This window comes from Octodon degus, unplaced genomic scaffold (genome assembly GCF_000260255.1).
Source record: "Octodon degus isolate 3935 unplaced genomic scaffold, OctDeg1.0 scaffold00093, whole genome shotgun sequence".
NCBI lineage: Eukaryota > Metazoa > Chordata > Mammalia > Rodentia > Octodontidae > Octodon > Octodon degus.
In genome coordinates, this window is record NW_004524669.1 from 4298690 (window position 1) to 4314634 (window position 15945).

General features: G+C 50.4%; 1 protein-coding gene across 5 annotated transcripts in view; it reads left to right on the forward strand.

The window, feature by feature from the left end:
- The first annotated feature begins 10519 nt into the window (after positions 1-10519).
- Atg101 (autophagy related 101) overlaps positions 10520-15945 on the forward strand; it is a 9803-nt gene continuing 4377 nt past the window's right edge. Inside the window, exons 1-3 of one of the 5 annotated variants that reach the window (XM_023722618.1) lie at positions 10520-10640; positions 10913-11019; positions 14602-14928. In XM_023722618.1, the coding sequence (XP_023578386.1) occupies positions 14677-14928 (252 nt within the window). In that variant the 5' untranslated portion in view covers positions 10520-10640; positions 10913-11019; positions 14602-14676. Of the gene's footprint in view, positions 10641-10758; positions 10806-10912; positions 11020-14601; positions 14929-15945 lie in introns of those variants that run through there. The other 4 variants (XM_004637843.2, XM_023722620.1, XM_023722621.1 and 1 more) reach the window with 4 other exon arrangements.

A 15945-nucleotide genomic window follows, 5' to 3' on the forward strand; every position in this document is an offset into this window, starting at 1 on the left:
CTTTTTTTAAAATTTGTGTGTGTGTGTGTGTGTGTGTGTGTGTCCAGCTTAGCCCACCAGGGGGCGGGGCTGGCTGGCATGTGGTGCTGGGGGATTGAACTGCGGTCCCTGTGCTTTGCGAAGCTTGTTCTAAGTAGGTGCTTTAGACCACTGAGCCATCTCACCAGCCCTTTTTTTAAAACATTTATTTATTTATGTGTGGTTAGGCAGATCTTGATGGCACCTGCTTCCCTTGCGTGTGGGAAGTGTCCAGGGAGTGGACTGAACCCAGGCCTTACCACAGTGCTGGACTATTGCTGTGACTGAGCTATATCCTCAGCTCTAACTACTGGTTTGTGCATCTGTGAAAAGGAATAGACCCTGCCTCACAGGGCTGGCTGTAGCATTAGGGGATGTGTGTGGCTTAGCATGGGGATGGAGAGAAGTTAAAATGTTAGTGGTTGGTGTTGCTTAAATTTTGTTTTCATCTCCATTCTCAATATTCTCCCCACCCCTGCAACCGATGTCATGTAGCTGGTATGCTTGGTCTTGGCAAGAAAATTCTTCCGAGACTGACCTGTGTCCAAGTGCCTCCATGCAGGTTCTTCAACCTTCGTGCTAGCTCGTCAGTTGCCTAGTCAGCTGGCTTTTTTTCTTTGGTGGGAGGGGGAAAGGCTGCTCCTCTGAGCTATATCCCTGGCTTTAGTTAGCTGGCTTTAAATGCAGAGTCTTGGGCTCTGCTCCTGGGAGGCAGATTTGTTGAGGGCTGAGGCTCATTAATATGCCCTTTAGCTGCCATCGAGATCTGAGGGGCGGCCACCCTTCTGGTGCTAGCTGCTCCTCCAGGGTGCTCAGTGCCCATCCAGTTATTATAGTTTTTACATCTGTTCCTCACTGCCCCTGGCCCAGGACCTTCACGTCCACCCGCATGAGCCCTGGATAGGGCCAACTCCGCTGTATGCGGCAGAGAGAAGTCAGTCTTCCTCAGGAGCCTCCAGCTCATATCTTCACTTGGGAATGCAGTCCAGCTTCAGCCTTCTGAAGGGTCAGCCTGTGGCTGAGGTAGGGAGAGCAGTGACTCATGGCCAGCTGTGGTGCAGCCCCACCCCCACCCCATACTTGGCCAGCAGCACCAGCACCAAAGGGGTGATGGGTAGGGTCTTGCCTCTACCGGCCATGCTGCCAGAGAAGGACTTCTCGTAGAACCTTGGTTTCCTCACCTATTCAGCTGGTGGTAGGGCTTTGGTCTGGTGATAATACTCTGATTAGGAACAGAGCTGGCTGGGAACCTCCCACGCTGAGACTAGACTGAGTCCCTCTTGCTTTGGGTCACTCTCCTTGTGCCTTTAGCAGAGACAGATACCGACAGGGCAGGCCCCTGGGGAAGGCAGAACGACTGCAGTACTTAGGCGCTTGGGGTGGTGCCAGGGGCGGCGCCAGGGGCCAGGAATGGGTGAGGCAGAGGAGAATCTTAGTCCCCAAAGTTCTCAAAGCATCATTGTGATAAGAGCTACCACCTAGCTCCTTTTCATGTGTTTATTATTTCTAGGCCTCCATAACCCCAGTGAAGAAAGCACAGTTATTTCCACTTCACAGGTGGGCACTCAGTAGCAGGGTAAAAAGCAAGGATTCTGGATCCAGATTGCCTGGGTTTAAATCTTGGCTCCAGGGCTGGGGGTGTAACTCAGAGGCAAAGCCCCTGCTGCTCAGTGTGCTTGAGGCCCTAGGTCAGATTCCCAGCACACACAGATGTGCTCACAAATAAACACAAAGGAAGTAGATCTATCCTGGTGCTAGCTCTTTTAAAAAAGGTGAAAATTTAAATGATCTAAAGAGAAACTAAGAGGCTGGGGAGATGGCTCAGCAGAATAAGCGCTTCCCTGGCAAGTGCAAGGGTCTGAGTTCAATCCCCGGTTCTGCAAAAAAAAAAAAAAAAAGATTAATAAATAAAGAGAAACTAGAGTATGGTGCTAGCTCTTTAGACTTTATTTTTTTGGATTTTTAAAAAAAATGTATTTAGTACAGGTCTACAGGGTCTCATCACCATATAGATCGAATTGGTAGTGATCCTGTTTTCAGCCTCCCTAGCGCTGGGATTACAGGCATGTGCCACCACTCTTACTCTGTTTCCATCTCAGCATGCCCCAGGGTGGGGCTGGTACGGAACACTGGGGATGGAACCCAGACCCCACGTAGACACAGCTACCTGGCCAGCCCCTCTAGCCTCAGTCTCCCACCTCAGCCTCCCAAATACTAGGATTACAGGCAATAGCCACCACACCTGGCCTGGTGTTGAAATTTACCAGCTGGGTAATACTGGGCCAGTTACTAAATCTTTCTGTTCCTTGGTGTGTTCTTATTTTTAAATGAGAAAAATTGTACCTCTTTCATAAGGTTGCTGTAGCGATTATATGAGTGGATATATATAAAGTGTTTGGAACCGTGCCTGGCACAGAGTAAACACCCAATAAATATTAGCTATTGTTTTTCCATGAGGGTAATCTAGAGGAAAAGAAGTGACTTTCCCAAGGTCACTTGGTTTGTAAGTAGTGATTGGCTGCACCTGGCTACCTCCCAGCCCAAATCAAAGCTACACTGGTGGTAATTTCCAGAAATCTGGCAATTGGGGTATGGTGCAGGGGGTTGGGGGGTCTGCCCCTCAAGCCTCGCCCTGCTCCACCCAACTGGAGGCTGGAGGCTGGCCCTTTCTTTCCACTCAGCAACTGGAGGAACTGGCCTCCAAGTCTTGCTAGGGGCCCCTGAGTGCAAACAAGGGGGCATTGAGTCTGGTGGGGCCTCACAATGGCTGCTCTGTCCCTGTTGGCCGGGGGCTGGGCCCATTTCCGACAGGGACAATAGTCAAAAGGCAATGACGCCCGGCAGGGCCTGGAATCCCGGGCGGGATTTTCCAAGGCCTCAAAGCCTGCTGTTTGTCCTCACGCACAGACCCAGGAAGCCTGCCTCCCTGTCTCCCCACCCCACCCACGCTGGGCGATGTACCCAGAGGTCCTGGACCCCTCAGCTTTGAGCTGCCACCATACCTCAGGAGGGGTCGTCTGAGGTGTAGGTTGGGAGGGGCCCTGTACACCAGGTCTGTGACCACAGCCCTTCTCTGGGGTGTGAGGTGGAGAAAGCTACATATCTGGGCTCTAGCCACCAGGTCTGGGCATGGAGAAAGCTGCTGAAGGTCAGCCTCACTAGGAGCCTCTGAGGGTCACAGGCAGCATGCTGTGACGGAACTGTGCTGTCCAAATGGTTCATGCTGTATCCAGCATGCTTGGCTTTGTGGCTGCAGCTTGTGGCCCAAGAGGATAGTGTGTCTGTAATCTCAGTAGTAGGGAGGCTGAGGCAGGAGGATCACTAAGAGTTTGAAGTCAGCTTGGATTACATAGTGAGTTCAAAGCCAGCCTAAATTACAGAATGAGACTCTATTAAAAAACAACAACAACAACAACAAAAAAAAAAAAAACCAACAAAACCTCAGAGCCCAGCCCAAGTAAATTAGGACCAGGAATGTAGTTCAGGGCTGTCCTGGCCTGCAGGCAGTCAGTCCTGAGTTCAATTTTGATACCACAAAAAACAAAACACACACACAAATGAAGAGGGAAGCCTGGGAGGTCCTGTCAGAGATGACAAGACATGTGGTACCTGGATGGTGAGCCATGCCAGCCTTCACAGCCATGACGCAATTGTGCGCCTCTAATCAGAGCTGCATTCTGGCTGAGGGCAGCTGGGCCTGGACCTGTAGAAGGTTTGAGCTTAGAAATCTGGATAAAACGGGGCATGGTGGTGCACACCTGTAATCCCAGCACACAGAGGCTGAGGAGGACCCTTGCAAGTTTGAGATCAGCCTGGGCTACAAAGTGAGCTCAAGGCCTGCCTGAACTGCATAGTGAGACCCTGTCTCAAAAAGACAGGAAAAAAAAAAAATCTCACTGAGTCCCAGCCTCTTCCCTTCAAGCCCCTGAGCTCTTGGGGGCCCCTCAGCCTCCTCAGAGATGCAGCTGAAGGGTAAGGAGCCCCATCTGCCCACTTCCACCCCACAGCTGCACAGCTCAGCAGACGCTTTTCTGGCCTCACCAAAGCAACCGGGGCTCAGCCTTAGGCTTTGGGCTTTGCCCGAAACTCTGCCTCCAGCCCAGCTGCAGGCTCTCAGGCCTTTGCCCAGGCCTGGGCCCTCAGGTGAGGGTAGATTTGGAAGCCTCTGGCCCCTGCAGTAGGTACAGAAGAGTCAATGCCAGACTCACTTTTTATTTATTTATTTATTTATTTATTTATTTATTTATTTTTTCAGACTCACTTTTGTAAAGGCCCTTCTGAGGGCAGGAAGGCCATTCCAGTCTCCCCAGATGAATTCTTTGCTGTTGGACAGGGGCTTGGACCCTACTCACCACCAACCCACCGGGCCAGGCCCTTGCTCTGCTCACCCTCCCCATCCCCCTGGCTCCTCCTGGCCTCTTTCTGGGCCCTGACCCTGTCAGGCTGGGGGGCACTTGAGGTCTTCTCAAGGTCTGACCCAGGCACTGGCACTGTCCAGCCTCAACTTGGGACCATAAATCAAGCTCAGCAAGGCCACGGAGGCTGGGGGTGGCAGCTGGGCCAGGGAGGGGACGGCGGGGGGGGGGTGTTCTGGTACATGCTGCGTTAGCAGGGAGCAGTGCCCAGCTGCAAGCCAGGCGGGCAGGGTGCTGACTGGTGCTGCCCGCCTAGACTGGTGTCCCCACCCAGTCACCTTGGGTGAGCGAGCAGGACCCCTGGACCCTAATCCAGAGAGTCAGAAGTAACTAAAGAGGATAGATAGAGATGTCCAGCAGGAAACCAGGATCAGATAAACAACCCTCAGGGGTAGATATAGACCCTCCCTATTCACAGGGACAGTCACATAGATTCCTTTACCCCAAGAATGACAGATACATACACCTCCCAAAGGAACAGAGACTCAGCCCTTGCAGGGAGAGTTTCCTTAGGGACACAGGCTCAAAAATAAAGCCCCCCCACTCCCAGCTAGGGTAGACACAGACCTCCCCTCAGCACCCAGCACATCTCTTCCCCAACATCCTCGGATGGAAGGTAGACATGCATCCCAGCTGGTCTAGGGCTAGAGGAAGCTGCCTGATGAGGTTAACAGGTTGGGGCTGGGAGGGACCTCTTTCTCACGCCCTCTGCCACTTTCTCTGCTTTCTCTTCCGCCCAGCCATTTCCTCTGCCACAGAGGGCGGGAACTGGGAGTGACAGCCTAGAAAGGGTGGGAGGTGGAGGAGCCCCCGCCTAGGATCCCTGGGGGCAGAAGTCAGAAGGAGACAGCTGGTCCTCTTCACCCCTGTGGCCTGGCCCTGGTGCTGGCTGGCTATCCAGCCAGCCTGGCCACCATCAGGAGCCCCTGGCCTGACGTCAGTCCTACTCATTGTTGTTTCTGGGACTTGAGTCACTCCCTGTGACGCCACTGGGGTCAGCTCTGGAGCGGCTGGGGTGGCCTTCAGGGCCAGCTTCAGGGCTCAGCTCTCCCCTGGGTGCACCCCAGGATGAGGTGGGGCTATCTGAGGCCACACTCACCAGGCAAGTCAGCTGCCTACTCTCAAGGTCTTAAGTTGGCCTTCAAGGTCCGCCACAGGCCTCTGCTGCAGGCGTGGCTAAGAGAGCCCTGGTGAGCCGCTTCTGTCTGCCTGGGTTGGCTGGGGCTCTGGCCAGAGGGCTAAGAAGGGCTCCGCTCCCTGTCTGCTAGCCTCTCAGGCCTGGGAACCACGGAGACCTGTCCACAGTCTTCCTAGAATAATCCAGTATCTCCTTCCTGGAACCCCAGCCCCCTCCCCTGCCCTTCAGGCTGTTGTCATTTCTTTCATACTACTTGTTAGATTTTCTTGTCCAGATGTAGCCCCTGGTCCATTTCCTCTATGAGACTTGGAGCTTCCAGAGGGCTATGATTGTGAGTTGTCCTATTGCTAATATAGGTACTACATGGGCCTAGCATACACGCAGTTACATGTTTGCTGTGGATGAGTGAATAAATGAACAATTATTATTATTATTTTTTTTTAAATTTTTTTTTTATTTAGAGAGAGAGAGAGAGAGAGAGAGAGAGAGAGAGAGAGTGGTGTGTGTGTGGCCAGCTCAGCCCACCAGGGGGCGGGGCTGGCTGGCATGTGGTGCTGGGGGATTGAACCGCGGTCCCTGATGCTTTGCCAAGCTAGTTCCAAGTAGGTGCTTTAGACCACTGAGCCATCTCTCCAGCCCAATGAACAATTATTTATTTATTTATTTATTTATTTATTTGAAACAGAGTCCTCCTATGAAGCCTGTAATTCATGATCCTCCTGCCTCAGCCTCCCAAGTGCTGGGATTACAGACATGCACCTCAACACCTTGCAACAACTGCATCTTGATCATCATAAGTGAAGCATAGGATAGGAAAATTCACCTTACTAGTCTCACATTTTTTGATCAAGACTCCCTCCCTGACTAGAAGACTCAGCTCAGAGCGAGACCCTGTGTCTGAGCTGCTGATTCAAACTGCCCTGAAAGAATTTAGGGAAGGACAAGATGGCAAGAAGGCTTGACCACCTGGTGAGACCAGGGAGGGGAGAAGATAATAGTATAAGGAAAGGCCTATGGGGAGGGTGAGGGAGGGAGTAGGGGCGAGGGTAAAAAATTAGAGGAGCTGGGAATGGTGGTACATGCCTCTAATCTCAGCACTAGTGAATTCAAGCTTAGTCTAGGCTATGTATCTGAGTTTAAGATTTAAAGAGAGGAACAAAAAAAAAGTTGGCTGGGTGTGGTGGTGCACTCCTGTAATTCCAGCACTCGGGAATCTGAGGCAGGAGCATCCCTGGGAGTTTGAGCCCAGTCTGGGCTATATGAGTTCAACACCGGCCTTAAGTACATAGTGAGACCCTGCCTCAAAAATAGAAACAAAACAAAAACAAAAACTATCACCACCACCAAGAACAAAAAGGAAAACTGGAGAAAAAACAAAACAAAAAACAAACAAAGAAAACTGGGCACAGTGGTGCATACTTGTCATCCTAGTGCTCTAGAAGACTGTGGCAGGAGGATCACAAGTTCCAGCCTAGACTGAACAATTTAGTGACTTAGGGAGATCCTGTCTTTAAAGGGGAGGAGGGGCTGGGGAACATAGCTCAGTGCGAAGGCCCAAAACTGCTCCGTCCCCCATAATAGAAGAAAGAAAGAACAGTTGTGTGGCTTGATGAGTAATTCGTTAAGGATTTCAGAGACACATAACTCAGAGGACACACACACACAGGAAGGGGGAGAGATATATGGATTTATTATAAGAAGACTAACACATGCCAATATTCAGAACCCGGCATGGTGGCGCACACCTACAATCCCAGCACTTGGGAGCTTGAGGCAGGAGGATCACTATGAGCTGAGAGACCAGCCTGGGGGCTACAAAAGTGAGCACAAGGCCAGAACTGCATGGCAAGCCCTGTCAAAACAAAAACAAGATCTGAAGTTCAGTCAGTAAGTGGAGAGCTGATGGTGTAGCTCCTGTCTGAATGCAAGTTCTTGAGACCCAGCAAGAGCAGAAGACTGATGTCCCTGCCCTACAGCAGCCAAAGGGACTTCCCCTTACTCGTGGGAGATTGAGTTTTTTAGTCTGTCCGGCTTTCATCTAATTGGGACGGGCTCACACTGGAGGGGGCCATACACTTTGCTTAGTCTACCAATGGAGAGGGCAATCGTATCTGAAACACCCTCACAAGTGCACCTAGAAGGTTCGACCAAATGTCTAGGTGCCTTATGTCAAGTTGACACACAATGTTAACCTTTACAGCAGGTTACTGCATTTCACTGAAATTTCATTATCTGTAAACTGGTGGTGGGGTTAGAAATCATCACAGCAGTGACTGTGAAGTGCTGGCATAAGGACTAGAAAGGCTAGATGGTGATAATATCAGGTTGGCGGCAGCAAGGGGCTCGAGACAGTGGGTCAGTCACTCCCCTCACTCACTGGCAGGATCTGTGGGTTGGTCCCAAACTCTTTGGGTCCCCATACCCTTTCAGCTTCTCACAGGCACTGCCTGTCACTAGTTTTCTTCCGATGGGCTCCTAGTTTTATGCATGTTCTGGAAGAGATGGCTGCTCTGTTCAGCAAGCATCTGTCTCTTTTTCTCGGCCCTGGATGAGAAAGACAGCAAGGGGGAGAGGTAGGTGAGCAGCTGGGTTTGGAAGAAAAGGTGGGAAACGGGATGCAAAAGTGGGATGTGACAGCAGTGTGCTGGAGCCAGCTGGTACTGACACTAAGGACCCTCCTGCACCCCTGATGATAGAGGCAACCATTTCACCAGGTGTGGTGGTGCACGCTTGTAATCCCAGCACTCTGGGAGGCTGAGGCAGGAGGACAGTAAATTGGAGCCCAGCCTGGGCAATTTAGTGAGACCATGTCTCAAATTATATATATTTTTAAAGGTTGGAATGTAGGTCAATGCAAAGGCCCTGGGTTCAAACACTAGTCCTAGGGGAAAATGATGCAATCATTTATTCAGTCTAGACTCTGAATTCAGTGATATCTTACAGGTTAAAATTGGTTTGGTAGGAAGTTCGCAAAAATGCAATAAATCAAGGTGGGCATGGTGGAGCCACCTGTAATGTTAAGGATTTCAGAGGCTGAGGGAGGACTTGGGAGGCTAAAGCAGGATTGCAGAGGGATCAGTGCCAGCGTGGGTTACATAGTGAGTTCAAGGGCAGCCTGGGTTACATAAAGAGACTCTTTTTGAGAGAAAGAGAGAGAGAGAGAGAGAGAGAGAGAGAGAGAGAGAGAGAGAGAGAGAGAGAGAGAGAGAACTACAAGGGAGTTCTCTATTAGATGTAGGACAGCACACTACTAGTGCTAGGCTACACACTGGACAATGATAGTGCATGGGGGACCCTGCTGGAGGTCAGAAAGGAAATTTGCCTTTTTTTTTTTTTTTTTTTTTTTTTTGCAGAACCGGGGATTGAACTCAGGCACTTGCACTTGCCAGGGAAGTGCTTATTCCACTAAACCATCTCCCCAGCCCCATGCCTTTTTAAAAAACAGGGTTTTGCTATGCAGTTCAGAATGGCCTTGAGCTCACTTTGTAGCCCTGGCTGGTCTTTTGTTTTTGTATTTTTAGGGAAGGGTCTACAGGGTGTTCAGGGTCTCACTACTAATCCACCTGTTTACAGCCTCTTAAGAGCTGGGATTACAGGCATGCACGCCATCATTTGCTGTCTCTGTGCACAGTGAAACCAGCGGCTCCTGCTCCTGCTCCTGCTCCTGCTTGCAGGCACTGTAATCTGCTGAGCTATCCATGCCCCCCACCCCAGTCTTGAACTCACAACAATCCTCCAGCCTCAGCCTCCCAAATGCTGGCATTGGGAATGTGCCACTGCGCCTGGCTGTTTGGTTTTTGAGACCAGGTCTTGCTATGTAGTTCAGGTTCGCCTTGAACTCATTGTCTAGCCCAGGCTGCCTTTTAACTCATGGTGATCCTCATGCCTCAGCCTCCCCAGTGATGGGATTACAGGTATGTGCCACCACACCAGGTTCAGAATCATGCCCTTTTCGTGCCACTCAATAAATATTACTTATTACTGTTCTGAAAGATAAAGTTTGTTAGGAAAAAGAGGCATTCTAATTCTCAAGTTAAACATCTCAAGAGTGCTCCCTGTTGGAGAAAGCGTGCTAGGCTCGGCAGGCTTTGCAAACAACTGTCAAATTCATCTGCCCTGTGTGGATAGCTATGCTCCCAGGCAGTTACACAGCACTAACATATTCACAGAACACTTCATGGGTTCCAAAGGACCTGAATATTGCGTTAACGCTTGAGATTCTCACAGCAGCTGGCTCCTTATAGAGGCCAGAAAGGATGGGTGAAAGGATGAGAAAAGCAATGGTCGAACCACAAGCTTACAAGAACTGCCACCAGGTCGGGCATGGTAAAACACCAGGTGGTGCTACGGTATGAAGAAAACCCTCAGAAAGATTAAGCCCCTTTTTCCCATACTTTTGTGTGGGTTGAGGGTCAGGGATCCTTTCCATTAAGTAAGTTGGACAAATCCACGTTTTTGCCATCCACTCAGCGTCATGCAGCAAGCACACTGGTGTGCGCTCATTGTCAGGATTTTTGTTCATCAAAATGGTTCTGACCCTGAATTTATAGGGACCGTTGCCTTTTTCCGGGCTCTCATCCCTGAGTCCGATAGCACGTCCCTCCGAGGCCAATTCACAGCCGAGACACCTCTCAGCCAAAGGAGGCAGCGCAGAGCCCTCTTGGCCCCTCTTTCCTTCCCATCTCTATGGCGGAAGTGAGTTGCTCCAGCCAAAACGTCTCGCTGGTGGGAGTGATGGACTCGTCCAAGTAAGGGGGATACTTCCTACCGTACAGTCTTCCAGTCCGAGAAATAATCAAGAAAAGAAGATCCTAATTCCTGAGCAGAATATAAGCATGAATGTACCTTCTTATACGTTTCCAGACGCTGTGGGCAGCAGTGGTAGTGGTGAGAGGCCTCGGCGCAGCCCAGCGCTCCCCAGCCGGAGACCGCAGGTGGCACGCTCCGGTACGTCACTGCCCCGGACGGGGCGAGGCTTCTGGGCTCAGCTCAGCTGTTGCTGGGGTGGTCTGGCGCCTAAAGCGGCGACTGTGGGGTGGCCCTCTGGCTCCAGACCTGAGTTCGAAGAGGTAGGAGACCGTCGTAACTGTCCGTCCTTTCTGCGCGGGCGTGGGTACCTACAGCCGCCGCGCTCCTGAAGGAGCGCCTCGACCCCCCGAGTCCCGCCTGGCTCAGCTCTGGGCGCCGCCCCCGAAGTCAGAGGAGTCCGCCCCTCCGGGTTCCCGGGGCTGGAGGTCCGTGGGCAGCGGCAGGGGGACAGGTGACTTTGGGGGTAGTCGGCCCTGCGTTCTGACCCAGTTTTCGCTACAGAGTTCATTAGTCTTCTGTTCTTGGTTTTCAGTCCATTTGTCGCGCGCGCAGAGGTGAAACATCTCGAGGTCGTACCGAGGCTGGAAGAGGAAGGGCGATCGAGCCCGAGTGACCCGCGCTCCAGCCTAGACACGTAAGGTGGGCGAAGGGCTGTCTCGGGTTTCAGCCACCCTCCGGACGCGGTTTCCCAGGCCTTCACTCCGTTGATCATCACGGCGCTGTGGCTGGACAGTGAGATGCATTTGTTCTGGGAAGAGCCTGGGGTTGGTCAGGACTGACTTCCCGGAGGAGGGGGTCCTGGGTAACGCTGAGACTGAGAGGAGACCCCGAACTTTGGGCCCAAGTGAGGAGGTGTATAGCTTGAATAAAGGTGTGCAGGGGACCCAGAAGGGGAAAGTTAAGGAGGAAATGGAGCTGGACTAGAGCTGGGAATTTCTAGGTGGGAGACTATGGGGATGGAGTTAAACTAGGCCATCTCATCTTTGATAAAAGAGACCCCAACTCAGCAACTCCTAGAAGGAACTGGAACTCCTGCATCAGGTTGCATTGTATTAGCTGCTAGGGGAAGTGAATGGGAGGAGAAAAGTGACTGAGGGACTGAGAATAGCTGCCTTTAAATATCAGAAAAGCTTGCTTGTGGAGAGCGTGAGACTACTTTTATGTGGCTTCAGATGTCAAAATAGAAAATGGTTTGAAACATGAGATGGAGTAACAATATAGCTGTAGAGACAAAATCGTCTTTTTTCTTTTGAAGCATTTCTCTGTGTAACAGTTTATACTGGTCTTGAATTTACTGTGTAGCCCAGGATGGTCTCAGATTCACTGTTCCTGAGTGCTAAGATTGCAGGTATGTGCCACCATGGCCATTTTAGGGGAGGTTTATTTTATTTTTATTTTTGGTGTCAAGGACCGAACCCAAGGCTTCCAGCTTGCTAGGCAAGCATTCTACCGCTGAGCCAAATCCCCAGCCCCACTGTGGCCATTTTAAAGGTGGCATAGTCTTATGTGAGAAACAGTGACTTCCCTGTGAGGGGCACTTTTTGGTCCCTACACATAGCTGTGGAACTTGGCTGTTCCTCTGGGCATTCCCCCCACTCACCTGCTTCTTGGTGCTGAGGGCATGCTAAGCCAGCACTGTGTTACTGAGCTAGAGCCCAGTGTGGGCCCCTAATTGACTGTACTAACTTCTGGTTCTCAGGTGTCTTTACCTTCCCACTCTTTTCTGCCACTGATGAGTGTGGCCTAGCATTGTTTCTAGGCAATAACAACATAATAATGAATTACAGCAGCTGATGCTTAGTAAATGTTTAGTACTTGCCAGGTCCTGCTTTAAGTGGTTTATGCAATCTCACTCATTCACTCCTTAAGTAATCCTTTTGAGATAGCTGTTTTTACTGTTTTCTTTTATAGATGGGGAAACTGAGGCATATATATGTTAAACAGCTACTCTGTGGCAGAACTAGAGTTCCAATCTAGGCTGACTGTGGCTTTTTAATCATTGTTCTTGACCAGTACATACTGTGGTTTATGTGTATTTCTTTAGTCTTTACCGCCTTCCCATTTTTAATTATTTCCATATTTTTGTGGTCCTGGGAATTGAACCCAGGGCTTTTGCACTGAGCTCTACTCCCTCCTCCTTTTTTTTGGTGGAACTGGGGATTGAACTCAGGCCTTTGCTCTTGCCAGGCAAGCACTTATTCTACTGAGCCATCCTCCTGGCCTTTTTTTTTTTTTTTTGAGACAGGTTCTCACTAAGTCGCCGAGACTGTACTTGAACTTTACATCTTTGTGCCTCAGCCTCCCAAAGTATTACAGGCATGTACCACTGCGCCTGTCTCACAATCCCTTTTTATAGGTGAAAAACAGGTTCTGAGAGGTTGACTGATTTGCTTAACGTCCTAGAGTGTTGCTCATCACTGTGACAAAATACTTACAATAAAAAACTTAAGGGAGCAAGGATTTATTTTGGCCCATGGTTTTGTTCCATGCTCAGCTGTCTCAGTTGCTTTTGAGTCTGTGTCTAGTAGGATGTTGTGGCAGGGAATACAAGTTGGAACAAAGCTGTTCACTATGGCCACTAGGAAGTGAGAGTAGATAGGGGTTGGGGGTCGTAGGATCCCCTGCAAAGGCACAGCACCAGTGGGTCCCTTCACTAGGCCTCTGGGTTCACTATCCCTAGGTTCCACCACTTCTCATTAGCACTGCAGAGTGTCAAGCAAACCTTTAACATGTGGCCTTTTGGGGGAGCATTTAAGATCCAAACCATAACACAGCAAGATGTAGGGGACCTGAGTGACACAGCACACTTGTGTAGTTTCAGCTACTTGGGAGGCTGAGGCAGCAAGATTGCTTAAAACTCCAGGAGTTCGGGGCTGGCCTAGGCAACATTGATGTATTTATGTTTGTGGTACTAGGCCTTAAACCTAAGGCCTCATGCTAGGGCATGCTAGGCAAGCCCTCTACCACTGAACTATGTCTCCAGCCCTTTGAGGCCCTTTTAATAAAAAGAAAGAAAAAATAAGATTGAAGAGAGCTAGCATTCAGACTCAGAACTGTAAGCATGGACACACTCACACTCTTGGACCTCGCAGTCCCAGACCTTGTGTTACTGTCTCTACCATGACTGTGGTGACTGCTCTGTGGTTTTCTCACATAGTCTCTCTGACTTAAATCATCCATTCTTATGTTGGCACCTGGATGGCTCTAGAAGTGTATGGGATTTGATGTGTATTATGTGTACAGGGGTTTTATTTTATTTTTGAGACAGGGTCTTGCTATGCTATTCACAGTGGCCTTGAACTCACTGTGGAGCCAGGGCTGACCTTGAACTTGGGGGATCCTCCTGCCTCAGCCTCCCAAGTGCTGGGTCTATGGATCTGTACCATCTCATCTGGCTCAGTTCAGGTTTTAAAGTCCAGCCTAGTGGCCGGGGAGATGGCTTAGTCAGTGGAATAAGCGCTTCCTTTGCAAGCACAAGGGCCTGAGTTCAATCCTTGGTTCTGCCAAAAAAAAAAAGATGGCACATGTCTGTAAGCCCAGCACTCCCGGGAGGCTGAGGCAGGAGGATTGCTGCAAGTTCCAAGCCAGCCTGGGTACAAAGTTAGTTCAAGGCCAGCCTGAGCTACATAGCAAGACCCTGCCTCAAAAAACACAAAAATGCCTAGCTTACATAGTTTTCGTTGCTTTCTTAAACAGCCTGTTATCCTTAAAATAGGAACCATTCTTGGCTCTTTAGTCAGTTAACTTTCTTATGCACAGATTTGATCTAGGCATGGGATACTGTGACTGTTCTCTGCTTTCATGACAGAGTCCTAAGTGTCTTAACCTGGTCATGCAAGGTTTTAGGACATCAGACTCTGGGTCTTCCTTTTCTTACTCCCATCTTGTCCTCTTGCCACAGTGTGGACATGTACTTGCCTATTTCTCCTGCATTCCCTCAGCTCCCAGGGCTACGTTAGGGCCTGACAAGTGCCGTGCAAGGAGCCTTTGTTGCTCGCTGTATTGAATGCTGTTACTGGAACGCAGGCCTCCACTGGCTTGCACTGGTAACCTTGGTTCTTCTGTTGTTTTGTGATCTGGAAGGTTTGTGATTTTCTGATAGTATCTGTGGCCAGAGCATAGGGGACTGTGGAGGTAGGTGCCGAGCTGAGCAGGAAGTGAACAGGGACCATGCAAATGGTTCATATGATGCCAGTGTTCTGACTTGGGCTCCTCTTACAGGGTGGCCCCTGGGTGGGGCGAAACTCCTTGTCTTTATCCTGGGCCTCTGTCCTGGTGCGGGCCACTGGCTGCAAGATGAACTGTCGCTCGGAGGTGCTGGAAGTGTCGGTGGAGGGACGGCAGGTGGAAGAGGCCATGTTGGCCGTGCTGCACACAGTGCTCCTGCACCGCAGCACAGGCAAGTTCCACTACAAGAAGGAAGGCACCTACTCCATCGGTACTGTGGGCACCCAGGATGTTGACTGTGACTTCATTGATTTCACCTACGTGCGTGTCTCCTCTGAGGAGCTGGATCGAGCCCTGCGCAAGGTTGTTGGGGAGTTCAAGGTAGGGGCATGGTACAGCTGATGGCAGGCAGTAGCAGGTGGAGCTGGAATGCCTCTCTGCCTTGGCTGGCTGTTGGACCTGTATATCTTTCCTGGAAATGTGGCTTGGGTTCTTCATGCACTAAGGTTACAGGCCTGCTGAGAACTGTTCCTGGTTAGGAGGGCTTATGTGTTGGGGCAGGGTAGGGTGGGATAAAGTTGGTGCAGGATGCATACACAGATTCCTAGGGGGAAAAGAGCGGGAAACCAGTGTGGACAGGTCCCCTTGGGGGGGTGTCAGTGGACCAAGCATTTGTTCTATTCAGACACCACAGGCTGCACCAGCCCCACCCCGGGGCTTGCTGTGCTGGCCACCAAGAGACTGGGCGTGGTGGAGTACCCCTGTGATCCTAGCTCTGGGGAAGCTGAAAACTGGAGGATCACTATGAGCACTACAAGGCTGAGCTGTATAGTGATACCCTATACCAAATATATTTTTAAAAGTTTGTCTTGACACAGGGTGCCTCACTAGTCCAGTCTGGGCTCAAACTTGTGATCCTCCTAGGTTATCTTCCAGAGTGCTGGGCTTTGCAGGTGTGGGCCATGATGCCTGGCCATCTCTGCTTATAAATCTACTTTTCTTGGCCGTTCCACCTCCCTCAGAGGAAGGATTGCTGTGACCAGTGTCTGCCATTCTAGACAGGGACTCCTTTTAGGCAATGTGGTGTGTGTTTTGTATGCCTGTGTGTGTGGTTGTTTTTTTTTTTTTTTTTCCCCTTTTCAGAACTGGGGATTGAATTCAGGCCCTTGCGCTTGCCAGGCAAGCACTTATTCTACTGAGCTATCTCTCCAGCCCCTTATATGCCTGTGTAAACAGGGAGAAAAATGTAGAAGGGGCAGGGAGAGGTGTGGAAGGGACTGGCTGCTAATGTTGGTTGCCTTGGGTCTTGAGAATGGCAGTGTAGTTTTTCAGTTTGTCCTTATTGAGAATCACAGTGTTTCACTATTTCAACAGATCTTTTTTTTTTTTATTCAAAAC